General features: G+C 38.9%; 2 protein-coding genes across 12 annotated transcripts in view; one reads left to right on the forward strand and one right to left on the reverse strand.

Moving 5' to 3' along the window:
* The window catches only part of LOC137295704 (membrane-associated guanylate kinase, WW and PDZ domain-containing protein 1-like), a 137050-nt gene extending 122391 nt beyond the window's left edge, over nt 1-14659 (forward strand). For 3 of the 11 annotated variants that reach the window (XM_067827214.1, XM_067827215.1, XM_067827219.1), the window contains 7 exons: nt 3891-4070; nt 5020-5054; nt 5407-5510; nt 5988-6051; nt 6599-6754; nt 8013-8151; nt 11562-14659. In XM_067827214.1, the coding sequence (XP_067683315.1) occupies nt 3891-4070; nt 5020-5054; nt 5407-5510; nt 5988-6051; nt 6599-6754; nt 8013-8151; nt 11562-11722 (839 nt within the window). In that variant the 3' untranslated portion in view covers nt 11723-14659. Of the gene's footprint in view, nt 1-1685; nt 1752-3890; nt 4071-5019; nt 5055-5406; nt 5511-5987; nt 6052-6598; nt 6755-8012; nt 8152-8970; nt 9012-11561 lie in introns of all 11 variants that reach the window. The other 8 variants (XM_067827208.1, XM_067827210.1, XM_067827211.1 and 5 more) reach the window with 6 other exon arrangements.
* A 495-nt stretch (nt 14660-15154) lies between these two features.
* LOC137296064 (cilia- and flagella-associated protein 100-like) lies at nt 15155-27327 on the reverse strand. Its single transcript, XM_067827717.1, has 16 exons — nt 27242-27327; nt 26864-26943; nt 26308-26391; nt 24793-24884; nt 24451-24631; nt 23346-23413; nt 22738-22901; nt 22142-22298; nt 21150-21343; nt 19700-19760; nt 19405-19556; nt 18565-18663; nt 17917-18033; nt 17145-17241; nt 16625-16744; nt 15155-16311 (listed from the first exon to the last, which is right to left on the reverse strand). Exons 2-16 carry the CDS (start codon nt 26934-26936, stop codon nt 16195-16197), a joined length of 1776 nt encoding a protein of 591 aa, XP_067683818.1. The 5' UTR covers nt 26937-26943; nt 27242-27327; the 3' UTR covers nt 15155-16194.
* Between the last annotated feature and the right edge of the window lie 536 nt (nt 27328-27863).

The following is a 27863-nucleotide window of genomic DNA, read 5'->3' on the forward strand; positions in this document are numbered from 1 at the left end:
GCTAGTTCTTGACTGACAGAAGTGGAGCCATTCTGACCTGAAGGGACACAGCATATACCACATTACCCTGGTACTTGTCAGGCTGTATCGCCTTTATGTCATCAAAGTGATAGCGGTTGAGTACGATAGGATAAAGTACACCCCTTGTTCAAGACCTAGACACATCCTTGAAATCACTAGGTTTAAAGAATGAGGACCATTTTAATGGATATACAACTTCTTAATCTATAAAGACCATGTTTCGACACGTCACTAGGTTTTGTTGGTGTTACCTCAGACGTTACACGTCACACCAATGAATAAGTCTTTTGGAACTTTTCTGATCAGGAAACATGGTATTCATATGAAACGTGTCAATTTTTACTACACACAAATCAGTACAACTCCACCCATACCATTGACTCCCAAGTTTGACAGCAGCCGCCAGACTTTCCTCCGAGCTGGTTGTGAATGTATAAGACAAAAGGATATTGTGGTGCATGGGTGCCTTGGTTGCACATAGCATGCCATGTTGCTGGGTCAACACGGATACTTCACATCTGGCATGACATAGATTGATGAAAATTGGAAATTAGTCCAAAATTCCGTTTACTGATTCAGTGAGGCAATTTGTTTGAAATTAACCTTTTGAACTCATTATTATGTTATTGATGGTTATGTTTCTGTGAAATGGATTACTTCATTTCCTGTTGCAATGCATTATGTGAAGTATCTGTGGGTCTAATACTACTTACAGCATGACTAATTCTACATACGTAGAATCAGCTGAGGTTTGTAATGAACACGTGTTGATTGTACCCAACAGGTGCTCTACATAGTATGCAGTGTCGTTATAACTAAATCAAGAGCAAATCTTGTTTTTTCTTTACATTTTTAAGGAATGGACACAGCCACTTTATTTTTTGCATCATTTTACATTAATATTTTGGTTCAGCAGTTAATGTTTCACAATTTCTTTCTTAGCAGTTACTCTGTTGATTTCTCTTGCATTCTATGCACAGTGTTGCAACCTCATAGAATTCCGCTCTGCTTCATATTTATACACCTATACTAGAACCTTTCTCTGTCTATCTCTGTCAAGTTACATGCTTGTGTTCTAGCTAGATCTTGTTATCTAACTGTATCTAACATGTTTGTGTTTTTGTCATATTAGGAGTTGCATGGAGACCACTAATACACAAGAACAACAATAAACAGACATTGTTAAAATAAATACTTTTTAAGCCAACAAGACTAAATAATCGCTAAAAATTTGAATGTTGTACATAAGTTTTAAGCACAAGAAGATCCAGCATCCCCATACTTGTTTTGAGAGACAGCATTAATGGGGATCAGTTGGACAAAATGGCAGCAGAAAATGGACTGATTTAGGTGGTTAAGTGTTGACCATGCCATGGGCACAGGCAGCGGGATAGCCCAGTGGTTATTACCCAAGGTTTGAATCCCAACATGGGCGGAGCCCATTTGTGTTGTCCCATGTCATGATATTGCTGGAACATTGCTAGAAATGTAAGAACCAACTCCTACACTCACTTGCACATTGGCCTGTGCTTCAGTTCCATGTCTGAGACATGACTGGAACCTGATCGCGGCCTTGACGTTCGTGCGGGACTCTCGGTATGCATGGTCAAAGCTGTTACGCAGAATACAACCATCAGTGGAAAGTGCTGACTTGACAATTTCAGACAAGGGGGATGCTGATGCGTCAGGTGAATCTGTAGAAAAGTCCAAGCCACGCGTTCCTTGGATCGGTGAGATCGATATTGTCAACCGCCCACTCACCTTGTGTACAAACCCGAGTCGTGATGTTTAACATTGCCGGCCGTGTTCACTTCATGCATCAGTGTAGCAATCACTGGCTGTGAGGAGTACCTTAACACATGCACGGGTTGGAAACTCAGTGCATGGTTGTGCACAGTCTCAACCTTAAAATTCTGAAGTGTGGGAAATTATGAATTGTCAGTCTTGATCGCGAGTACATTAGATTTTTATTTACAATTCTTACAACTTTGACCTGTTGCTATGGTACTCTTCACAAACAATGAAATCAATTAAACAATTGAAACAAACGAGCCAATCAGTTCATTTTGATGTTCAGTTAGAATAACTGAAAATAATTCCAATGTATACGTTCTCTTTGAGAAATGTTGAGGCGTCAACCCTTGCTTGATTAAATAGAAGTATTACAATTTGAAGTGAGCACGAACCTTTGATACCCTTGTATTTGCCAAATACGTGGATTTGTCCATTTGTCAGTTATTTGGCGTGTTCGCATGCTCATACAGAATGATAAACTTCAGACAGTTTAGTTGAGGTCTGCATGCGTGGATCATGTTTTACTTCATAACGTGAAAGAGTATTTTTCACTTCCATTAAATGTCAGCATGAATTGTTTGATCTTTATTGCCTGGTCCAGACTTGACTATTTACAGGTCATTGTCATCCAGCTGCAATGTTGCTAAATATGGCATAAGACAATTTTAATCAAAGATGAGCTAAGAAAGCATGTGCATTAAACTTTGAACTTTTGAAGTTTTCAAGTTTAATAATGTGATAATATTATAACGCTACAGATGCCACATGACTGGAATACTATTGAGTACTGAAAACTCACTCACTAAGATGCTACACAACAGTTTTTGTCTATGATACCATCCAGTCTCCATTTTTCACAAGAATACCCACAGTGTCAGTGCATAGTACATACACAGTTGTCTCCCCTTCCTTTCATTTCTGATTGGTGGATCGTTTCAGTTCATGGTGCTGAGGTGGTCAAGCTGGTGTTATCACTTATCATACCGGTCACTTAGACTTGACCAGGCAATGATAATGTAAGATCTTACCCAAGCAATGAGGGCCAGAGTGCAGGCTACCGACCACAGTGGACTACCACTGGCACCATTAGAATCTACATTTGTAAAACTATCATTGAAATCAAGCTGAAATATTGAAATACTGATGTTTCCATACCCTTACACATTCACAGATCAGCAAAATAGCAGAAATGTTTTTTCATCATATCCAGTCTTTATTGATAACTTAGATTTTGATGTAAAATATTCACGTGGTGCCTTTAATCAAATTCTATGGCAACCTCGTGTGTGCAGAATTCCCATTCCTCAATGTTTCACCATCCATGCATTTCAATCACCAGTCTGCCCCACTAGCTTACTACATTGTTTTTTCTAGCTGTTTATCCCTGTTAATCTGTGTGTTTGATCCAGTTCTTCATCTGTGCTTTTGGTTCAGTTGATAATCTATTTGTTTATGTGAATTTATTTCTATTCTTACACATCAGCATGATTATGTCAGTCACATTTCGGGGAGATATTATTTTCTTCTGTTTGATCTTGAACATATGTGTCTATTCCTTCTAAAGTTTGAGCTGGTTTGCCATGTTAATGAATCTTGTTCCGTTACAATTTGACCAAGACAATACTAACAAAATTGGCATGCTCATGTATAGGTGCTGGTGTTGCCATGTTTAATGTCTGGAAATTAGAACCACTTTAATTTTCAGGTTAATTCAAGTCATTGTTTATCTGTGTCTCCTCTGGATTAACAGTTCTCCCATATTAATTGCATATGGCTTTCTTGACAACTAATTAGTTCCAGGACATGGTAACCTCTACTGATAATCTAACTGTCAATGATTGCAAGCTTATTAATTCAGCATCGATTCACTGTCTTGCTTGATCAAATACTGCACTCACAGTTCATCTGACAAATACATCTCTTGTATCATGTCTGACTGAGATGATGCTTTGTTCTTGAAATTATTTAAGAAAGAATCTTGTTCTAAATGTGATGAAAGCATTTGGAGATGTATTTGTCAGTAATTACCAGGCAAGGAAGAAATGCATATTTGACTTGTGTCATTGGGTTTACAGGTCGCATATTAGAAAACAGTCCAGCCGAGCGATGTGGCAGATTACATGTTGGTGATCGCATCCTCGCCGTCAACAATACTGACATCACAAACATGCACCATGAAGACATCGTCAACCTCATTCGAGATTCTGGCTACTCTGTTAATCTGTCCATTGGTCCACCACCGGGTAAGGCTTCAGGTTGGTGGGTTCATTTGTCTGCATGTCACTAGTACCCTCTGACTTGGGGAGATACTGGGGCAACCCAATACCCTGTGCTAGTCTCCCTGTACAGGGAGTCTCCCAGTATCCCCAACTGGTCTCCCCTAAGAGATACTAGGTTAAGATAGATCCCAGTGCCTCACACTTGTCTCCTTCTGCAGGGCAGGATACGGCTCTGCTATATATATGTTAGTAACAGCATCTCTTCTTTTGTGTTTGTAAGATCTTCCTCAATATTGTACATAAATGTGTTTAGAAACATCACACTCACAAAATACGAGTTATTATACATAAATGTATAAGTATTGTTCTTATTAATGAGTAAAATGGCGCTTAAAGAAATCAGGACAGGATAGTTCCACAGTAGCCCATACTTGTCTCCATTTAGAGACACTGAGTCAAGATAGAACCCACTACCCTATTCTGCTCTATTTCTGGGGAGTCAGAGCAGGGATGTTCTTCAGTACCCCACCTGTACATATGCTAGGTCAAGATACTCAAGACCCAAAGTTTGGGGTGAAGGTCAACTAAGGTGATTGACTGGTTAATGTGTATGACTTCATGGGTATGTTCATTGTGACGTGATGGTGAGGATCAGTCATCATGTTTCAGTTCACTTGTCTGCCTGGTCTGGACTCAATTATGTACAAGTTCCAGGACATAGCTGGAACACTGCTGACTCTGGTGGAAACCTACTGTCATGTCAGTTCTATGCAGACAGGAAGCGTGAAGACATTGTTCTGAAGAATGGGGTGTTCGTCAGAGAGAGGCTGTATCTGTAGAGCCCACTATGGTTGTCTCCCCATATCTGTGAAATATGTGCACATGTATACCACTCCTTGCTATGTGCTTTGTGTTCTTAGTCATAACTTAATTACCCCAAATAACATGGATTGGCAATACATTGTAAGTGCTTGTGTATTTGCAGATGACACCTCAAGCACGGCCAGTACATCACAAAGGGTAAGTCCATGCTGTAATTCTTAAACACATTGATAACTGTACTTGGAATAAGAAAGATAGTTTGTCTGTGTGTATTTTGATGATATGTAAGAATGAGATATAACTTTCTTCAAAGTCATTGATGTGCATGATTCCACATACGTGATTGGTGATGCAACATTTAAAAAAATATTACTTTGTTCAGTATTCTGATATATTTCATAGATCTTATTTTCTTAAAATGACAGTTTCTTTCATTCAGTGGAATAATTGAAAACTAAGCATCAAAGCCTCTTTCCCTATATTAGTCCTGATGTAAGGAAGGGTTACCTACACAAGCAACATCATGATTGGACTATTGTCTTATCTGCAGAGCTCTCAGGGGTCCATGGTGAATGCTATGGCATACCCAGCTGTGGGTGAGAATGAGAGCAGTCGAAGGCCGGACATCTCTCCACACCACCAGACATGGGACAGGTAGGGCACCTGTTATAGGGCTGCATTTCTGGTGACAGGGCACATATTATACTAGTCATCAATCATACCGTAGGTCACCTGTAGGAATATATAACTAGTGACAGGGCACCTGTTGTGCTGGTCATAAGTCATACCATGTCACATGTTATTATGTAAAGCAGGTCACACCACACCTGTTGTACTGGTCATAAGTCATACCATGTCACATGTTATTATGTAAAGCAGGTCACACCACACCTGTTGTGCTGGTCATAAGTCATACCATGTCACATGTTATTATGTAAAGCAGGTCACACCACACCTGTTGTGCTGGTCATAAGTCATACCATGTCACATGTTATTATGTAAAGCAGGTCACACCACACCTGTTGTGCTGGTCATAAGTCATACCATGTCACATGTTATTATGTAAAGCAGGTCACACCACACCTGTTGTACTGGACATCAAGTATAACTTCTCAGTTTGTCATTCCGCAGGTTTCCACCCCCAACAGCTGAGAAACCTAAAGACCTGCCTCGATCTCGCATCCAAAACCATCACGTGAGTACTGTCTTCGTCTGCACTGCACAGCATTACACCTGCCTGATTATCTCTTCCAGTCGTAGTTGTTTGATTGTGTGCATCGTGTAGTCTCCGTATCACTTCTCCAGACCGCTTTATGCAATACTTACAAAATAGATTTTTTTACATTTTTTTTTCTCTTTTAAAGTTTTAAAATCTCAATCTTGATTCATTATCATATTTTGGGTGAAGGTTTGAGGAACATATACTGTATTCTACATGTTTATTCGATAACAGTTATGGCTTTTCTATATTACAAGTATTTGGGTGAATCAGCGTCCATACTGCTCTGGATGTGATCTGATCTGTGCTGCATGGACGGGGCACTTAATTCAATAAATAGACTAATTCAAATTCAGTGAATAAACTAATTCAAAAGAACACATGAAAGGAGAAATAAACCCAAACAGTGGGCAAGATTTGATGTTTTGTTCTCGATTATGAAAGATAATGATTCTAAAAGGCGCCCATCAACTGCTGCAGCTTTGAGAAAGCTTTATGTTTGAATCAATGTGTTTTTTCCCAGGAGCCAGATGAAGGAGAACTGTACAATGTGGAACTGCATCGGGGGTCGAGAGGTTTCGGTTTCTCCATACGTGGGGGCCGCGAGTTCAACAACATGCCGCTATTTGTGTTAAGAATCGCAGAGGGCGGGGCAGCGGATGTGGATGGTAGATTACGGGTGAGCAAGGGGCATAACTCTGTTATTCATCCCTCATACGCATAGAACATGTTACCATATAGGTTATCATTGATAAACTGAGCGTCTGTCCGCGTGTTGGTGTGAACGGAGATAACTTCATATCATTCTGGAGATCACAGCATGTGTTGATGAAATGAATCACTTCAAGCTGTAATGAATATTTCAGATTGTATATGCCTTTCTTTTCTGATTACATTCCTTTTCTCTGTTTTGCTTCTTCAAGATCACATTTTATGCATGCACTTAGGGTGAAAGAATTATGTTCATTTACAATTTTTGGGCATGGCGTGCTTTTGTCAATTATTATCAGCCTACTTGAACACCAGTCTTCAATGATTAAAATCCAGTTGTAAATAGTTTCATGGTCTGTGTCCATACTGGAAGTGTGATGTTACCTTTAAGGAAACTATTGTTCAAACACGAAGGCGGTAGGTCACTACGCATGGCTTCAGTATCCAGAATATGTGTGCTTCTTTGATGGCAGCATGGCTGGTGGTCTGGAATAAGTACACAAGTACTTGCTTGTTCATATCTTTGAGTTTTTACAAGATTTTGTCCAAGGGAAGCGCAAGGGTCAGACATATCCCTCAGCACCTAGTGGGTGGTTGAGAGAAAGTTGAAGGACCAGAAGGGGTATAGGCAATGTTTTGCTTGTTGTGTATGTAAGCATGCTATATGGAGTGGACTGTGCAGAGTTGCCCCCTTGTCTGTGCCAGGATCCTCTTGTAGGTTCATTGATTTTCCCACATTATTGTTCTTTTGTGTAAACATCATTCCACTGCAAGTGTCATTCATCTCTAAACAGCACAACACTTCAAGCAACATTCTACATAGGCGACATCCAAAGCCAGGTTTTGAAGTCGTCCGAAAGTACACTATTCTTAGATCTTAGAAAGGCTGAAATGTTTGTTTGCTTGAGCTAAGCATTCATTTTGACAGAGGGACAATGTGACTAAAACATCTTTTTTTTAATATTGATGATTTAAGTTGTGGAGACCAACGTGTGTCTTGTATGTTCTTAACAAAAACATTTACACAGATGAATCTATCTTTTTGTCCCAGAGTTCATCTGATGCTGATGATAGGGTTTCCATAGCAACTGCAGTCTTAGTGTCATTAGCGGTAGTGGAGTAGCCTAGTGGTTAAATACCATTATGTTGATCATATGAGTTGAAAAGTTAAGAGGTGTCTTAATGCCTGAAGCTAACTCTACTTACCTCCCTTGTCGGGTCCTCAGGTTGGAGACCAGATTCTGGAAATCAACAGTTACCAGACAGACAACATGACGCACACGGAAGCAATCGACATCATCCAGGGCGGAGGCCAGTCAGTCCAGCTACTGATGCGGCGGACGGGGAAGCCCCCTCCAGTTTTTGGTACGTGGTTACATCTCTCCGTGTCTTGTATTCTAGTAGATTTCTTTCCCTGGCATAGACATGAGTTACTAATGCAAGTTTAGTTAAGTTTAATAACTAGGAATTTGATTTGAAGTAGCTTTTAACTAGTTGATCGCAGTTTTCAAGTTTTCTTGCATCTCAAATTAATCTTTACATATCATTTCAAGAGACGAGTTTTGATAATTCTAAATTAGTACTGGTTGACAGTTTGATCTTTTGTGATGATTAAGGCTTAAAATGCACTAAAGTGACTGGACTTCCAAGCATGTTACGTATTGTATGTGCCTTGTGTAGGGACTGGGTGGTCACAAAGTTTTCTGGATATTCACAGTATCACTTGTCTGATGTGAGGTTGTACCCATGTGGATCGATGCTCACATTGTCAACCATTGGTGCACAGACCACAGTACCATAGATGCATATCCTCCATCATTCTATCCTAAAACAAAAAGGCATTTGTCTGTAGGAAACATTGACACTGGCAAAATCAAATTGCAGGAGATATCTACTTTAATAGAGTGATATTAAAGTATTGGAACCGATATTTTCAAAGCTTTCCTAGTCTTAAAATAGTCGTAAGTAGCAAACATTTACCTTAACATATGACTATCTTAGCTGTAAGAAATTTTCGGAAATATAGTGGTCTGTAACTTTAGTAGTATGTTACATTAAGAGCAAATCAATACTGAACATTTGATATCGCCATCCAAATGCAGTGCTATTATGAGCAGAGGTAGAGCTCTCATGTTTGACAGCTGACGCTGACTGGCCGTTATGTAATGTCTTGTATAATTGCAGCCACCACTCTGTAACCATGGATACGTGAGTGTCTGCGAGAGGTATGCCATGGGTCAGGTTGTCAGGGATTATCTACTCTAATTCTGTTGCACCCTCATCTGTTTTCAGTTGATTTAGTTGTTTTCCAGTGTCAGATTTCAAGTTTTAAGATATCCTTTTAGTTGTGTTTACTAGATATTGGTTTCCATGTGTTCCTGCAGGGTATTATTTTCACCTTGTATTTGGCTGGTTGCTGGTTCGTGTACTATGCCGTTATGATATTGTGGTGGTTCTTGTCAAATATTTATGCATGATTTGTCATGTACCTGTGGAGAATACTTAACATTGCAGTCTTAACTGCAGTGTTGGGCAGTGGGGTATCCCAGTGGTTAATGCGGTTGCTTGTCACGCCAAAGACCCGGGATCAATTCCCCACATTGGTTCAATGTGTAAAGCATATTTCTGGTGTTATCCACCATGATATTGCTGCGATATTGCCAAAAGTGGTGTAAAACCAAACTCACTCACTTAACTGCAGAGTGTCAGCCAAGGTAGCAGTTCAAAGTTTCTATGTAATTAGCTGTTGATGGATGTGATTCATCTGAAGATGATTTAGTTTAACTATTTGTATGCTATATTTCATCAAGTAAAGAAACAAGGGAACACTTCTTCCAGTTTTCGTCATCTGTAGGTATTCAGGAACATTAGAATCATATGAAGGGTGTTTAGGGTTGAGGTGGTCAGAGATGAAATTAATATTTAAAGTAATTATTTATTCATACCTCTTTCGCTCCTTGTTAGGTTCAGTCCGTTAGTTTCAAACCATGATAATTCTTTTGGTAGTGCTTTGTGTTTTTGTGTTATCTTACCCAAACACTGTGGTTTGGTGTTCACTCTATCAGCCACCAGTTTGCCACATCCTGACCTGATGGATTTACAAGCAGCCATCACACAGACTGCGTTTTGCTGATGAGGGCATAAACCACATTCAGTCACCCACTCAATCACTCACTGTGTTCACAAGAAGGCCATGTTTTATGAACCACTGCACCATCAGAAATTAAAGCCTTTTCAGCCTTTTTCTCATTCTGATAGAGTAGATATTTTAATCACATTTCAGATCACATTTTTCTGGATCTCATCTCGTGTCAAAAGCAATAGGTGCATTCAACTGATTTCCAATATTGTATTATAGTTGATAACCATCATATATCCATACAGGTGCTTGTGTGTATTTAACAATTAACAACCTGTTTGTCCTGACCAGCAATGTTGTGTATTATCATGTATAGAACCCTTAGCTGCTTTGGTATAACCACCCCTCCAGGTTGTATTACTGATAGAATGTTGGCCAGTATAACACTGTAATACTATAACACAAGGCAGGGTCCAGGTGTGGGGGAAATGGTTCAGGCCTCCTTACCCCTTCTTGTCTTCATGACACTGTAATACTATAATGCAATCAGGGTTCACACATCCTCACTCATAACTCGGTATCATGCTTATGCTCATTTAGGCTAGAACTCAACAACTCTTTTCAAAATGTGTGATTTGTAGTTTGCAGTGTGTGTTTTAACAGACAATGTTTGATTATTGATACATTTGGTGAGCTGCCTTGAATACACATTGATGAAAGTTAATATATATGTAGTAGAGATGAAGTCGCTCATGTCACGTCTTTGATCTCCCTTTGGAATTCTGGAATGGGGACTAAATAGAGTGGAGGTTCCAGCAACACATGTTTTGACAAATTGTGTATTGGATGGTCAGGTTCTGTACCATGGCTGATTGCATGACCTTATACCCCAGGCTGCTGTTTGGATCATTGCTCATATCAATCTCTGGATTGTCTGGTAAAGGGTCAATTATTTACAGACAACTATCATATAACTGAAATATTACTCTGTGCAGCATTGAACAGCAAACAAATGATACTACTTTGTATGTTATATGAAATCAACATGGACCCTCTACGGTCTTCACTGTTCAACCCAAGATTCTGAGGAACAGTATCTATTACAGGCTTAGAAATTAGGACTTCATTCATATTAGCTAGTTTTTCCCTTCAGATAGTTTCAGTTTCTGCTGACAGTGTTGTGATTTTATGTGTATATGCTACATGCATTCTGTTTCTGATTTAAGAGAGGAATTGTTTGTGTGTTTGAGAATCAGTTAACAGGTATACAGAAAGTTTGGCATCTAAAACTCCACTGTCATCAACATATATATATATATATATATATCTTCTACACACTAATATCTTTCAGCCATTCTACTGGCCAATGTATTTATTTATATCTCTTGCAACCCAATAACCATGGAAAGTGTATGCACTTTCTTACTGCTGTCACCTTGAAAGATTACTTGATTGTACGTTCATAGTGTAGATATCAAAGTTAAAGGTTAATGAAACATGCATCATGTATGTGAGAAATTAATAATAATTTTTGTTAATTACACTAATTATCTGTGTTGTGAAATGTCTCCATCTGAACATAAATTGATGCCATGGATTCTTATTGTTTCTTTTTGTGATTTTTACCCCATCATTTACTGAAGCATCACAGTTCTGATGCCGTGAATGGACATTAACAAATTGTGTTAACTTTCAGATTCTGGCTCATCCCCCATGAGTCGCTACCCACCTGGAATGACAGCTGCTAACGGCCCGATTGGCCACAGCTCACCTCACCTGGGCCGGAGACAGATACCTGAGAACCGAGAGGACTATTTCCAGAACTATCCACCTAACTCCAGGCCGTTCCAGTACTGACTTGCCATCTAATGTAATGTAACACGCAGATGGTGAAATACAAGATTCTGCTCCCTATTAGAAGTCGGAGGGCAACAGTTTCAATGATTCTGGACATGAATTTGGCAGATTAGGTGAAACTGATCAAAAGAGAAAAATGCCATCAAACCAAACAAAGCTGTTACGTATAAGATGAAGCACAATAATCAGTCTTATGGGAAACAGTTTCAGCATCTTTGTGGGCAAATGAGTTTTTGTGGAAGTTATGAAACTTGTTGCTATGACAAAGATAGCAGATTGCAGGCTTGGATTGAAGAGGACCAACATCAACAGGTGTGCAGGAAAACGGCTGGTGAGCAACCAAACGGACTGGATGCTAGACACCAGAGGTTGTACAGTTGCCCTGGTTGTCTTGACAACAGGTCCTTATGAAGGATCTCAGACATTTCTGTTGGATAAGATGTATTTTGTCCAATTTGGGTTTTACTTGTCCATATTTTTAAGAATGCCAGTATATTCTTTACTGGGTATTTTATAGATCTTTGTACAGTGTATATAGAAAGCCTTGTAGGTTGGATGAATGAGCTTTTACATATGTAGTAAACATATGCTGAACAGTTTCTTAGAGAGAGATGAATTTATTATGTACTATTTTTATGCTGAACTAGTCGACGGTGTGATGAGTCAGCTAAAGGATGAGGTCTGACTATTTGGTGATACAAGGCAACAGAGGAATTTATGCAATGAGTCTCAGTTAAATATACAACTAATAAAGAGTATATGCAACATTGTAATGCATGGATTGGATGTCTTGCAGAGCTGTGATTCCTAGAACAATAATGCAATACTCTGATGCAAGGTGGGGGCTCTTTGTTTTCACTCATCACAGTGTGAAATTGGTAGTGTCTGTCCTGAGTAGTTTTAGTTTTTGATCTGAAGTAATTGCGCATTGTACATCAACTTCTACATCACAGATTGTTGTTATTCACATTTGATATGGAATAAATATTGTTATTGTTCCTACAATTAATGCATCAATAAAAAGGCCAATAATTTCAGTACTGACGGATGATTTGTTCACACGATAGTACTTAAAATATGGTCAGTGCAGAATTTGAGTTGTGCTTTACTTAATAAGAACAGCGCCTTTCCTTGTCCTGTCTCTTAAAGAAGTAATCATGCATTTGCCATAGATTTTCTATTGTGATGATGTAGGCTTTGGGGTAGCCTTGTGGTTAAAGCGTTCACTTGTCACGCCAAAAACCCGGGTTTGATTCTGAACATGGGTACAATGTATGAGGCCCATTTCTGGTGTCTCCCGTCTGTAATATCTCCAGGATATTGCTACAAGCAGAGTAAAACCTCACTCACTCACTCACTCACTCACTCACTCACTCACTCACTCACTCACTCACTCACTCACTCACTCACTCACTCTGTTACTGTTGTGAAGTGTAGTGAAAGCAAAGAAGCTTCCACCTTGATAAAACTTGAACTTTTAGTGTGTATCAGTCATAGCACAAGTGAAGAGTACTTTTGTCCAGATGCTGGAAGGTCCTTGGTGTTTTAACTTCTCATTAGTCACTTTAGAGCAAAATCAGAACATTTCCCCTTTTTTAATATGAAATTTAATGTCACAATGTCACATTTTAAGATTTGATTATTATTTATCATTGTTTAAAAAAAAGTGATCAATCGACATTGTTTATGAAATCTAGTTAGTCCTTGGACTATTGGTTATAAATTTGTGTTATTTTTACCAGTGTATTTTATGCTTATTAAATTGTCTATGTGTGCTACTAACTGTATGTGCAAACTAGACATGAAATATACTTGGTATTTTCTTATTGCATCCTCACTGCTCAAAGCATGATAATCAAAACATCTGACTGTATTTATGGTGTCTGAGATTCAAGAATATACACTTGTCCCTCTATATTTTAGATACCCAAATAGTTTGTGCTCCTTCAAATTATTCTGATGGTTTGTTTTCAATTTTTCCCATCTATTTTTATGGCATGAAAAGTCAGTTTTAAGTACTCTCATGTAATTATTTATTACTTCTGAGTAGTTTCAGTTATTTATTATGACACAAGGGCTACTGTCTTCAAGACTTGTCCACAGGCAGTTTACATTATTGTAATAACACAACCAGTTCACCTGCAGTTGACAGAAAATGGCTGCCATTGCTTGTTAGTTCCAGAAAGTCTAAGGTTTGTGTTTGTCGGTGGCTGGCAACATTCTCTTTGTTCATGATGCACAGGTTCATTTCTCATTACAAACAGAACTGGTTGATAGATATTCTTTCATCCACACAGTGATGATTCTCAAAATGTGTTTCACAAAGATCACTTAATGCTAATAGAACTGCCAATATTCATCAATATCATGTTCTCATGTGTGACAATCTTGCACCTTGAATAAAAGCTGCATTTGTAACCGTGTGTACAGCTGTCAGCCATGCTGTCCCTTCCACAGAAAATACTTTGAAGTTATCAAAGAATCTGTTCTCCAGCAGATTGTACTAGCACCATAGGCAGCTAAGAAAGATGTTGAGGCTCATCCTTGAAGACTTATTGGCTGAATCTCTTGTTTGAAGATATGTTTATAATCCATCAGACATCTTGTAGAATATTTGCTCATTCTTATACCTATCTCTTTCATGCATTGAACATCCCAGAGATACACTAGTAGTCATACTTAAGGTTGTATTAAGGGTATCCTCAACTCTTTGGAGGACTTTGCAAATCATCTTGTAGATAGAACTGACTGCTCTTGCCGACATACTTCAGAGAGCATGAGTGTATTAAGAGTATCCCTCAAGTCTTTGGAGGGCTTTTCCAATCATCTTGTAGATAGAACTGACTGTACTTGTCAACATTCACTGTAAGTACCATACTTCATGTGTATTATTACCACATGCATTTTGTATAACTGAAATAAACATATGCTGAAATATGTCATGTCTGTTTTGTTTGTCATTGGTCCAGCATGAGCAAGTTTTTTAATCTCAGTTGTTCCAAGTCACAGATACATCCCCACAGTGTAAGGGGTCTACAACCATGCAAGGGGCTGGCATTGCAACCAGTTAGCTGCTTGGTTCACAAACAAGTTGTGACTGTGACGATGACAATGACTGGATTCCAAGTATACATAACCTTCAGTTCCTATAATGCTTTTGGTAATGGGCATAGCTACATGCCATTAATTTCTCTGTCCTCGTTGGGGCGTCATCATATGTGAGTTGCGTAGATCACTGTACACTTGACTGGATACTGGCAAATCCTAAGGGATACTTGAACTCTCACAAATGAGTTTAGGAAAGCAGTTAAACACAACGAGTTAGATATAAGTATATATCATAATCGGTTGGAATTTACAGGGATAGGAAAGTTCCTTGAAGATAAGGCTTTTGATGTGAAAGTTCAAAACAAACACCACATTCAACATATCTTAAAAAGCATATCTTTTTTATATACATTCATACATACAATCACAAATATCAGTCATAATATACAACAAAACAGGTTGCTGCCATATTTCTAGTGATCTCCAATGTCTTGCAAGCACTAGGTCTGTACACAATGTTGGCAGTACTACTCTGCTTGCAGTCTCAGTATTCTTGTAAGAGTAGTCTCCCTTGAATCCAAATTCTTACTTCAAAGTACATGTATGACTTAATTAAAGCCACTTGCTATTGTCCTGTTTATCTTACCAAAGGATATTTGAGACTTTCAAATTAGCATGTAAAAGTTTGATGAAGCGAAACAGTAATACATAAACATTTTCAGGTAAAATCAATCAATCTTGTACAGTTATTTAAAACATTTAAGTGAAATTGGCTTGGACTACCGAGAGTCAAGAAATGTAGGATCATGATTTGGTCATTAATACAACACTACAATACTACATGTACTGACAGAGGCTGACTCATCAATAATTAAAGCCATAATTTTACAATGTTTATAAACATATGATCAGTACTTTGAAAAATAGTTTTCATGTTGGAAAAACAGGTTACATGGCACTGATTGAACTCAGACAAAATAATTGCAGGTTCAACATATTCCTGTAAAATAATCAAAAGTAATACTAAATATCCTATGTTTACTTTCAGCCAGATGTACATACATTCTGTTGTAGATTATATCTTCATTGATGTACAATTGAACTCAGTGTTGTACATACTTTTTCATATAACAATGCCCTAAATATGGCATTCAAATGAAGTTACTGATACATATGAGAATGAGATACTTCATTGAGAATGACTACAAAAGAGAAGCTGAAACATGTTTGTACAATTGATAGCATGGAGAAGTTAACTTTCTGTGTTTCTCAATCATACAAATATATAAAAATTATCCACTTAAGAACTGATTAGAGAAGTCAAAGATCAATACTTGTCTCATATAAAGCTGCTATAAATGCATGTCCTATGGTGTTTTGACAGGACAAGAGCAAGTGGTGACATCAACATGAAGGTGTGGCAGCTACCACTGGAAGAAGTAGGCAAGTTCTTCCTCCTCCTTGCTAGCTTGGTCTGCTCCTTCATCTTCCTTCTTCTTTAGCCGGGGAGGCTCAGAACGGAACACCAGCTTCTTGCCAGTCTGAAGAAAAGTACAATACCCAGTACAATCTGTGATACATGCAGCAGTATAAAACAATCTCAAAGTAACAGGGATTCACCAAGGTTATTACTTTCGGAGGATTCAAAGTCTTTGATGTTTAGGATTGATGATGGTCACACAAAACTTGACCAAGAGAATTTGAATAGTCCACTCATGTAGGAATGCCTTTAAGCACAAAGACTCTGGAGCTTGACAAATCCCTGAACTGGTATTCATTATAGTAATCTAATCCCTTTACACCTACTGTTCAACGGAGTCTGTCACTGGGGAATCATCAAAAACCAGGTCTTACCTTCTTCTTGGGTTCGGCCTTGGCTCTTTCCAATGCACGTCGGACTCGTTCCTCCTGGTGGATCCTCTGTTGCTCCAGCTTCTCCTCTCGCATCTTCAACCGTCGTTCCTTCTCCTTCGCCTAGAACACATATAGACACACTTTGAAGAAGCGAGTCTCTAGGCAACAGACACACTATGTAGACAACACACTCCATGAAGCATGCACACACCCACACCCACACCCACACACCCACACCCACACCCACACCCACACACACACACTCACACACACCCACACACCCACACACACACACACACACACACACACACACACACACACACACACACACACACACACACACACACACACACACACACACACACACACACACACACACACACACACACACACACACACACACACACACACATTCTTCCTCCGGTTCAAGGGCATACAAATTATTGCCTTGTGACCAACAGGAAGAATGGCTTCTGTGGTCAGCTGTCCTAACCACAAACTAAGGAATATATAATCCTACCTTCTCTGCTGCCTCCACCTTGTCTTGTGGCATTGTCTCAATCTGTTCAAACAGCTCCTCCAGACGGTTCTCAATGTTTGTCAACATCTGTAGCGTGCTGCAACCATCAACATAGGCAACAATAGTCCCATTTCTAGCATGAACTGATGGAGTTAACACACTGAGACCAGGAATGACTGACACAAAGTTTCATATACCCAATCACAAAAACTGCTTTGAACCACCATGCCTCGATTACCGGTAACCTGCAATATGTGGTGGTGTATGTTGTCAGCATTATCCCAGGATGACTGGAGACTTTTCACAGAACAGATATATGTGAATTATATTCACTCTAAGAAATATGAGCACATATTCTTATGAGTGAATATGGTTTTCAGTAAAAATTCAGTGTGTCCAAATCTAACCAGTATGACATCATAAAAAACAATCCATGCTGGAAAACAATAATTCAGCTAAAAATCTTCACTTTTGAAACTCGTTCCTACAACAGTCACAGTTGCCCGAGACCAAGTCTCTCCTGCTGAGTTCCAGTTTGTACCAGGAGTCACAGAGAGATGAAAATACATAATGTATGTGAAAGACTTAATCCCTGAAAATATATAATTTTGATCATATACAAATACTTTAAACTGAAAGGAGGCAAAATAGGAGATTCAAAACCCAAACATAAGGAAATCTGTACATCAGTAAAGGCCACAGCATGGCAGAAAGGTCAAGGTGAAAGGAACAAAAAGGTGGTTATGGGACAGTGAGACAGTATGTGACGGACCTGATGTTGGCCTCATTGTCCCCTATACAGCTTCGGTACACATCCTCCACCTTCTTGTTGAGGGCTGCCAGCATCTTCTCCTGGTCCTCTGCCTTGAACTCACCATAGTTGAACATTCTGCAATAGACAGGCATTCACATGCGTTTGCATCATTGTTGATGAATCTGAGGCCTGATGTGTGATGAGAAAGGTGACTGTCTGTGTATGTGTATATACTGAATAGCAAAAGAAATGCAACTTTTCCTTTTTTGGGGGGTCATGTTTTTAAATACAAGATATATACACTCACTTTTATGAGATTTCATTTTATCGAAACCTGCGTTTCTTTTGCTGTTCAGCATATGTTCGTGGTTTGTTTGCATGGTTCGCACTCAGCGATATTCCAGCTACAAGAGGGAGCCATGCACATCATGTCTGCATCAACAGTCCAGTGATTCACACTGCAAGCATCAATCCACATCACAGTGGTACAAAGACTTGCTACCAACAAGTCACCAAGCATCACCGCTTGGTCTAATAGGTTGACCCTTGACAACCACCAGAATTAGCTCAGTGTCCTTCTCCCAGGATTTCCACAAAGAATCTGACACAGATGTTCCTTGGTCATATGAAGAGAATGTTCAGGAACTAGTGACAATGTAGACTTACTTTGCTTTCATCTGTAAATCTGCTGCTTTCTCCTCTTCTCGGACTATAGAATTATTTAGTTTGTCTATCTGTTCACGTAGTATTGAGGTTTCTTTCTCCCTGCAACATGAAGTCTCTCATTAGACTGATATCTGCTAGACAACACAGGTCTTGTTGCTATAAAAAATAAACTATCATATCCTCAGCAGGAGATATTTTTGTACATTCATTTTTTTTTTCTAAATGTATATCAAAATAAAAGTGAGTTTAGTTTTAAGCCACACTTGGCAATATTCATGCTATATCGTAGTGATCTGTAAATCATGAAATCTGAGCCAAACAATCCAGTGATCCACAGCATAAGCATTGATCTATGCCTGACCACCTGATACCAGTAGTCACATCTTCCAGCAAGCATGGGTTACTGAGGGTCAATTGTAACCTGGATCTTCATGGGTCAAAACCCATTAAAGAGTTTGCAAGTGCAGAAGTTGGTTGCCTTTAAGGTTACATGAACACTATTTCCATCTTATTGCCATCTTGTCAGCTCACTGGAGGAAAGCCCAAAATGAAGTAGATCCTACACATTTTCCACTTGGATGAAACCATGAAACCTATAAGTATATGTAAGGTGAAGGCAAAAGGGATCTGAATCAAAAGCAAAGTGTGTTGTTTTGGATCAGATCACTTTAGTTTTATGCCACTTTTAGCAATATTCCAGCAATATCACAGCAAGGGACACCAGAAATGAGCTTCACACATTGAACTCATGCAGAATCAAACCCGTGTCTTCAGGGTGACGAGCAAACACGTTAACCACTAGGCTAACCCACTGTCTCTAGCTAGTATGAAGTCACTCACATCTTCCTCTTGGTCTGTTTGATGGTCTGCTTCATCTCCTCCAGAGCCTCCTCAGTCTCCTGACTGTTCTGGATGAGGGACAGATTCTGCTCCTCCAGCTCTGCAAAGATGTCCAAGAGCTGCTGTGCATCTTGGAAATACAGCTCCAGCTCCTGCACAGAGATGATGAGAGGATGCATCAATGAGTGAGGCCTCAGACTGGACAAGCACCTGTACCTTGATATTTGATATATTTTAGTCTTAACCTTTTAAATTAACTCTGAATATCTACATGTTTGAAGATAGGTATTCTCACCTCATCGCTATCCTCATCTGACTGATCTGCATAAGAAACAGTACTGTCCATCTCCCCCGACCTGCAACACAAACACTTGCCATGTGAAATAAGCAGTATAGAAAAATCAACTCATTGCTTGATTGCACACACTCTTAAGAAAATCAAACGTTTTATTAAAGTATGATACCTCTGTGTGTGAAGATTCAACAACCCACCTACAGACAAAGTAACATCTGAACCCTTACACTTGCATACTGGGTAAGTCTCTGGGGAAACGAGAAGAAAAGTCATCAATATCCCCCGCAAAGGCAAAATACTCGTCATGAAAATGTCTACTAATTATGATTGCAGCATTTCAGTATTTTTGTACACATGGGAGGGTGGAAGGAGAGTATTGTACGGTTTTACAGATCTGCTGCGGAAAAGAACACCAGCACCAAATTCAGTCAAGGTCAAACTTGTTGCCATGGAAACGCACAAACTATTTTATTGAGAAATCCAAACCTACCAAGAGGCACCAGTATACCACCAGACCTATGTGCCAAGTTAGGTGTAGAAATATAAACCTAAAGTGTGCTTCTCACTATATATTACGTCATCTCTTGTTTTCCCACAATAACCGCATTTGAGGTTTTTGTTTTGGAGGGACAGGTTTTACTTTTCACTAGAAAGACCTCTTCCCAGGTTTGACTTTTTATTAGTAAGACTGCTTCACAGGTTTTACTTTTCCTAACTTTACATGGACATCAACATTCAAATGATATATAAGTGTTTGAACTCAACTGAAAAATATCGTTCAAGATTAAACTCACAATACAAGTGTTTTCTGAAACAGGATTAGTACCACAAATCTCAGATCCATAGGCAGACGCTCTACCGCACAGCCAATGAAGGTGGCAGGGTTAAATTATCCACTTACAGTTACTTAAATTGATTTTACGCACGCTTCAGTTATTGTTATGTAGTTTCACTAAATGATCATCTACATTGTAATTACCCATCATTGACTTTATATAAGTTAGAGAAAACACTTCTTGTTTTTTTGTAGACAATCTAAAACCATCGGGGTCGGGAAATCCCTCCCCCTCCGGTTTTACAGAGTCAACCAAAACCTCTGAGGCGTGTTTTCTTCTATACTTTAAATGGTGTTAAAGTTCTGTTCCTGAAAAGAGCAAAACCACCAATTTCAGTCAAAGAAAAAATTGTTGTCATGGAATCCAAAAAAATAAGTCTGATAAAGCTAAAATTTGGGAGATGTGCTCCGGAAAAGATGACATCCTCAAAGCCGTAACATATGTTATATTTGGGATTACACTTTCTTAGTAAAGTACAAATTCTAGTACTTTTTTGAGTTGAGTCCCATCCAGGATTCAAACCCACACCCTATGTGAGGGTGACAGATATCTGACATGTTAGAGCACAGACATTCATCTGTGATTTAATGATGCAAAACTAATTTTTTTCTAACTTTGTTTTTGATGATGTCTTCTGCATTGCCCCTCTCAGTCCCCTCTTCTTCTGCCTCAGATCCCCTCCAGATGTCTGCTTCCCACCAAGGTCTGGCATGCCACTCTTCTTCTGGTTGGCTGCATTCTTCTCCCTCTCCTTCCTCCTCTCATCTCTCCGTTCTTGCCTTTCTTTTTCTTTCTCTTCTGCATACTCCTGAAGGAGGAAGGAAAGATTCTTTGGCTGTCCACTCATCAAAGGATTTCATTTCCAAAGCAATCAATCAAATGCAAGTGTAAATCATTGCATTGTCTACATACATGTTACTCACTTTTTTAAAAAAGAGGGCATTTTTCTAAAAACAGTTTTCTATTCCTGCATAATATTCACAATCTGGGACTTGGCACCAGTCTCAAATTAGAGTACAGGTATCCAAATCTCTTCAATTACTTAACAGGAGGGTCCAGGATTAAATTGGAGAAGGGTGTTTGCACATAAATCATGAAGTACATAGGTACAAGTGCACCCCCTATTCAACCCCCCTGGATCATCCCTGCACTTGATGTTTAGAAATTTGGAAAGAAATTCTTTAGATTACGGTTAGCAAAGCTGCATGTTTATCTTTTACTAACCAATCCTGCCTACACAATTGCACATACAGCTTGCATATGCCAGATAATTACATTTGGTCTTAGAAACAATGTACGATAATAGCTGTATTATTTTCATTGAACACTAAATGAATATTTATATATGTTCATATGTTAGGTATCCTGTAGACTAATGCTTAGTCTCTAAATATATAATTTTGATTGTTACAAATTAACCCATTTAAACTGAAAGGAGCCCAAGGGAGACCAGAGATTTGGGACCTGAACATGAGGAAATCTAGACTTGCTTCATTTAGGGATTTAACATTGCAGACAGGGCAAGGCTGTAGGGAAAATAATGTGGTACAGGTACTGTGAGACAGACTAGGTATCCTGAATCTGGCCCTGTTCTAAATTCATTTACCGCTGGTGTGAGGGCCTCCAGGAACCTCCTGTACAACTGGTATTCTTTCAGCGTGTCCTCATATTTGGATATCTCAGACTTGATCGACATCATCTGGGCGTTAATTCTCTTGATCTCTGCTACCTTCTCCAACTTTGTCTTTGTCTCCTGCTCAGCTCTGAAGGATATTCATGTCAGTCTTTATGAATCAACACAAATATTTCACACATACTTTTCAATATGTAATTATTTGTTGTCTTCAGTTCAAGTTGTTTTTCAAGGTAACGTTTTGAAGATTAATTAGTGAGTGAGTGAGTTTGGTTTTATGTCATTTTTATCAATTTTCAGCAATATCAAGACAGAGGATACCAGAAATGGCTTTCACATATTATCTCCATGTAGGGAACTGAACCCTGTCGTCAATGTGACAAGCAAATGCTTTAAACATTAGACTACCCCAATGATTCCTTTACAAGATTATCTTCTCAATTTTGGCTGTAATTACAAATTAGACTTCATCACAAATGTGTATCCATTTAATCCAAGTTGTCTCTGTTGTCTTCATGCATAGAAGAACTTCGAATTATCATCAGGCAATAGCCCAAAACAGAACTCACATCTTGATGGCTTCCACAGAATTCTTGTCATTCTCTTTGAGGAACTCATCAAACATGGCAGCATCTTCCTCAAGGTACTGCTCTGCCAGCTCTAACTTGCGCTCCTCGGCTTGTGCAATCTCCTCCAGCTTCCTCATCTCATCCCTCTTCACTCCCAGCGAGTACTGTCAACATCATAGAGTCAGGTTAACTGTTAGGGCTGGTTTAGGGAAACAGTTTGAACAGAATACAGTCAACCAGTCATAGTCGATGCAGTGAATGTTGTTGCATATCACAATCAGCATTGTTGTGCCACAGCTGACGATAAATAGTCAAGTCAGGTCAAGGTCAACCAGTCGTTGATACCATTAAAACATTCCAAGAACAATGACACACAATTGTCACGATTACTGACATGCAGCTATGACTTATCCCAATCGAACACATCGTTGTTCAATTCTGTCAAGACTAAGGGGCAGAAGAGGTCCTTAGTACATGTACTCCATACTTTTGAATGTGAGCTGAGCAAACAGAGGACTGTGTTTGTACATTGTCACATGGATGATTTCATGACTATGTCTTCCTGAAAGAGTGAAGGGGATTAGTTTTGATGTCTATTCATGTTTTACCTGAACTAAAAACATTTCTCTCTTCTTGCTGATGTATTCTGCTAATGATTCTTTTTCTACATGGCGATCTGGAACACAGACACATCAAAGGTATATTCTTTAAGTGAAAACACTGCAATTATAACTTAACACAGGCCAAGTACATGTATATTTCAAGTCATTATTATTTTATAAGGGTTCTTGTATAGCGCACAAATCAAACTGCAAGGCAATTTCTCTAGGCGCTAGGTATTTTCCCTCGATCACTGGATGTCAATCTCAACAGCACATCGTATTTCAATCTCAACTCCCTGGGGAGTATACAACTCTTGCTGCCACTAGGCGCACCGAGTTTATTGTGGCTCTCTCATCCCAACGAGGTACCCAATTTGACAGCTGGGTGGACTGGGACACAAAGTCACAGCACTTTGTCCAAGTTTACTGCACGTTGCTGTACCCGCAACTAGGTGTATGCACGTGTTCATGTGGCCACCATCTGGTCATATACCAACGGATTCGTGGGTTCTTTTAAGTGCACAGGATTGTGTACTGTACACTAGGGGTTGTGACAACACTGAAAGAGTCTGCACACAAAGTTGACTCCAAGGTTTTTCCACCCGGTCACAGGTGGGCTCGATCCCGAAACCTCAACCTCGCTGAATCACTAGCCTGGCGCCTTAGCCAGCTCGCCCACCATGCCACAAGGTCAATATGATAGCTGAATCAATTTTGAAGGACAATATAGTTTGATAATTGACTTAAAACTTTGCTTTCTTTGGATTTGGAACTAACAGTTATTCAAACTATGAACTGCAGAATGTTTTTGTTGGATATTTCTTTCAATGATTACGGTTCATCTTGCTATATATTATATAAAACATAATTTCATCGGAGATTTTGAAATAGGCAAACAGAGCATATTGGGCATTTCTTTCTAAGTAGATAATGCTGAGCTAAAAAATAAGGAAAATACAGAATTAACCAGATTACAAAACCTCTGAAACTACTGCTACAGAATATAAAATCTTTGATTCTTGAGTTGCAAGTGTAAAGTGTTTATTTCACAAGAAGTCTAAACTTCTTATGTGCAGATTGATAGCAGTGTTAATGAGCATTGCTTAGGCACCTCTTGTGACAGCTATTGTGAACTGAGGATCATCTTTGACAGCAATGGCTTTGTCAGACTCCTCTTCCCCATCCTCATCTGATGACTCTGTAGGATTAATCATGGCAGCGGTGCGGAAGTTGACACGTGATGCATATGTTGTCTTCTCATGTACATGGAGTTTACGCTGTTTTTCTCTTTCCTAAAAAATATCCAGATATCTTAAATTTTCACTTTCAGTTCATAAAGATTTGTTTCAGAAAGGAAGATGTGAACCTAATAACATCTTCACTAGTAATCTTCATTCTGTTAATGACTCATAAATTTATAAAGACTGATGTATGCAGTATGTTAGAGTCATACCACTTTTTTCCTCTGTCGCTCTTTATCTCGTAGCATGAAAATATCACTGTCAGGGGGCATCTTGAAAGGGTTGCCTTGAGAAACAGATTCATCTGAAAAAGAAAATAACCAGATGCTGTACCAAAGTATTTCTATCAAAATGAGCATGTCATCTGAAGAATATATCCAATAGCTTTACAAGTTAAAGGTCACATGCAACCAAAATTAAAACACAATTATCACTTATTCATGACGCATAATATAACTTGCTGCTTGTTAAAAAACAAATAAACAAAATTATAAGTGTACAATCGTGATTCAAAAGTGCAATATTTTGTACTTGGGCTTACTTCCCTCGAAACGAAGCCCTCGGGAGACCGAACCCAGTCACAGTGAGTGGGTGTGCACTCAAGCATAATGACAGCTTCTGATTGGCTGGTTCACTTGCTGATACTCTGAGGGCTCATAGGGTGCTCAGAAAGATGATTTGTTTGATGGGCATTTTAGAAGTATGGTGAGTCACAAGAAAGTAAGATTTTTTATGGATAACAACTTCTTTTATTGTACTTGATGTGGCGTTTCAGTATGGATTCATATACTGTTGTCAAACAAAATCATATACACTAGAAGAAGTTGTTATCCATAAAGAATGTATACAGAGATGTTGGGTTTTATAAATACATGTTCTCTGAATTTGTGTTCGATTCAATAAAGAATTATCTCAGTAGAGATGGTAAACTAATACATGGCTGGAAACTGTCATTCATCCATGTACAAAGTAGGACTTGAAACTGACAAGAGTTTGCAGTCAGATCCAGTCATCCGAGAAAAAAATGGGGGATGTAGTTTGTTTGCAACCCACAGACATAAAAGCATGTCATGTGTACAAGTATCACACCTGCCTAATTACATAATGTAGCAGAGACACAACTCTGGTGTACAAGTCATGAATCAATTTATTTTGTTTATGGCGTATAGCCTGATAGGTGTTAAGTTCAAATTGCATGTGGTCAATGACTGAAGCTGTGTATTGCATATTGTCTTTAGCAGGCAGGCAGGCATACATATACGTGCTAATAAACCAGACATTGAGCTTTCTCTGTGACTGAGGTTGCTTACCACAATCAACAAGTTTTTTACGTAACGAGTAAATTATTTACTTGTTTGTGTACACAACCAAGATTGGACTAGTGCTCACGACCTCATACTCGGGGCATGCATACTGTTTCAAGCTCCGCGAACCTATTCACTGCATATGCATTATGAGCGCTGCACAGCACAGCTGTTGAAACCACTTTTTCCCCCAGCACTGGGGGAAATTTAGTGAATCATTTTAACTACAATCTTGCGGGCTTTTTTTCATCATGTTTTTTTCAACTTTATAGGTTGAATTGGCATTTTTGATGATTTGTTTCGGTAAGTGCATACCAAAAGGTATCAGAATCTGCAAAGTTGTGTTTTACGTTGCCTGTGACCTTTAAGACATCCATGATGAAAATGGATGTTTCACACATCACAGGCAAAGGAAATATTTACCTTCAGCAAGTCCTGCACTTGATGCTGATTTGGCAGAATTTGGGAATGTGACTCTTCCTGACTGACGAGATGAGTTGTCTTGTCCTGGTGCAAAGAGAAGAAAGCTATTGTGAGTGAGTTTGGTTCACAATATTAACTAATTATGTTGATTAAAAGTCATTTCAGTGTCACCTTTTTTCAAAGCATGAACATCTTGTTCAAAATAGCTGTGACCAAGTAAAGTAAAGTCAGGGTGTCTATCCTTTCAAGTACATGCACAAAATGAAATGATGTCACATCAATCCTGTCAAGATAGACAATCAAAACTACATTAGAACTGGTGGATTCATGAACCTTGCTCACCAAGTCATTTAAATAAACATATGTTGAGATAGAATTCATGGCTTGTGTGGGTGTTTGCATTTGTGCGTGTATTCACGCAATTGTGTTTGTGTGTGCATGTACGTGTGTATGCATGTGTGTGGTCAGGGTAGGAGTATATTTTTTTACATCACCTGAAACCATACATTCAACCAGCCCTTGTCTTTTCCAATCTTACAACCCAACAATAACTTACTTGATTTCTTTCCAGATGTCTCGGACACTGCTGGAGAAACAGCTGTTGAACGATGATTTGGAGAATCTGCCATTCTTAGTCTGAATGACAAATACACAACAATCAGTAGTGAATATTCCGTGTTAAATATCTTAAAGAGAAATCCAATACACTAAATAACAACAATTAGTCATAACCAGTCTTGACAATCTATTTGCAAATACTACAGACACAGGCTTAAGTACGTTAAAATAATACATTATTAGCTATAGAGAACCTGCACATGAATTTCTGAACGTCACCTCAAAAGCACCGTAACAAAAAAATGACGAACCCGTTATCACATAACATATGTTACATGTGTTGCAACAGACAACACCTTACTTGAAAATATCTTACTTGGATGTTTAATGAATGTGTTTTCTAAAATTCGTCTGCAGTATTGACTTCGTTCGGCCACCATTAGTAAATAGGTTGTTGTGCATAGCAACCAAGGGGCATAACTCCTACTTTACTGAAAGGCGAATACCACTAGAAACTACGCACTTCAACTACCACTACTCTGTTACTGTAAAAAAAACCAAATAATGGTCATGCTGGTATCAGTTATAAAACATTTCGGTCAACATTTTTCACTGTTTGGGGACACATCTGTCTGATTCGCCCCATGTTTCTACAAACTGCCGACGTTTCTACGAATAAGTGCATTAGCAAATCTATACAAAAAAGAAAGAAACTTGCGGAACTTTAAATGTCTGTTTGTCAGAGGTATACTGAGTTACAAGAAAATGTTCATTTTACTTTTCTGACTTTTCAAAAGTGAGACTCCTTCCGCCCGGTGCTCATTCCAAATATTTGTCTAGGAATTGTAATTAATTTATTGCATGTTTGAAAATATTTTAATGCGATCGGTATTTGCTATCAGTTTACGAATTGAGTTAACAATGCTAGGTCTAATGTCACCTCAACTAAGGGGCAAAACCTTGTGGCCGAAAATCCAGGTTCAATTCTCAACATGGAT

This window comes from Haliotis asinina, chromosome 9, assembly GCF_037392515.1.
Source record: "Haliotis asinina isolate JCU_RB_2024 chromosome 9, JCU_Hal_asi_v2, whole genome shotgun sequence".
Lineage (NCBI taxonomy): Eukaryota > Metazoa > Mollusca > Gastropoda > Lepetellida > Haliotidae > Haliotis > Haliotis asinina.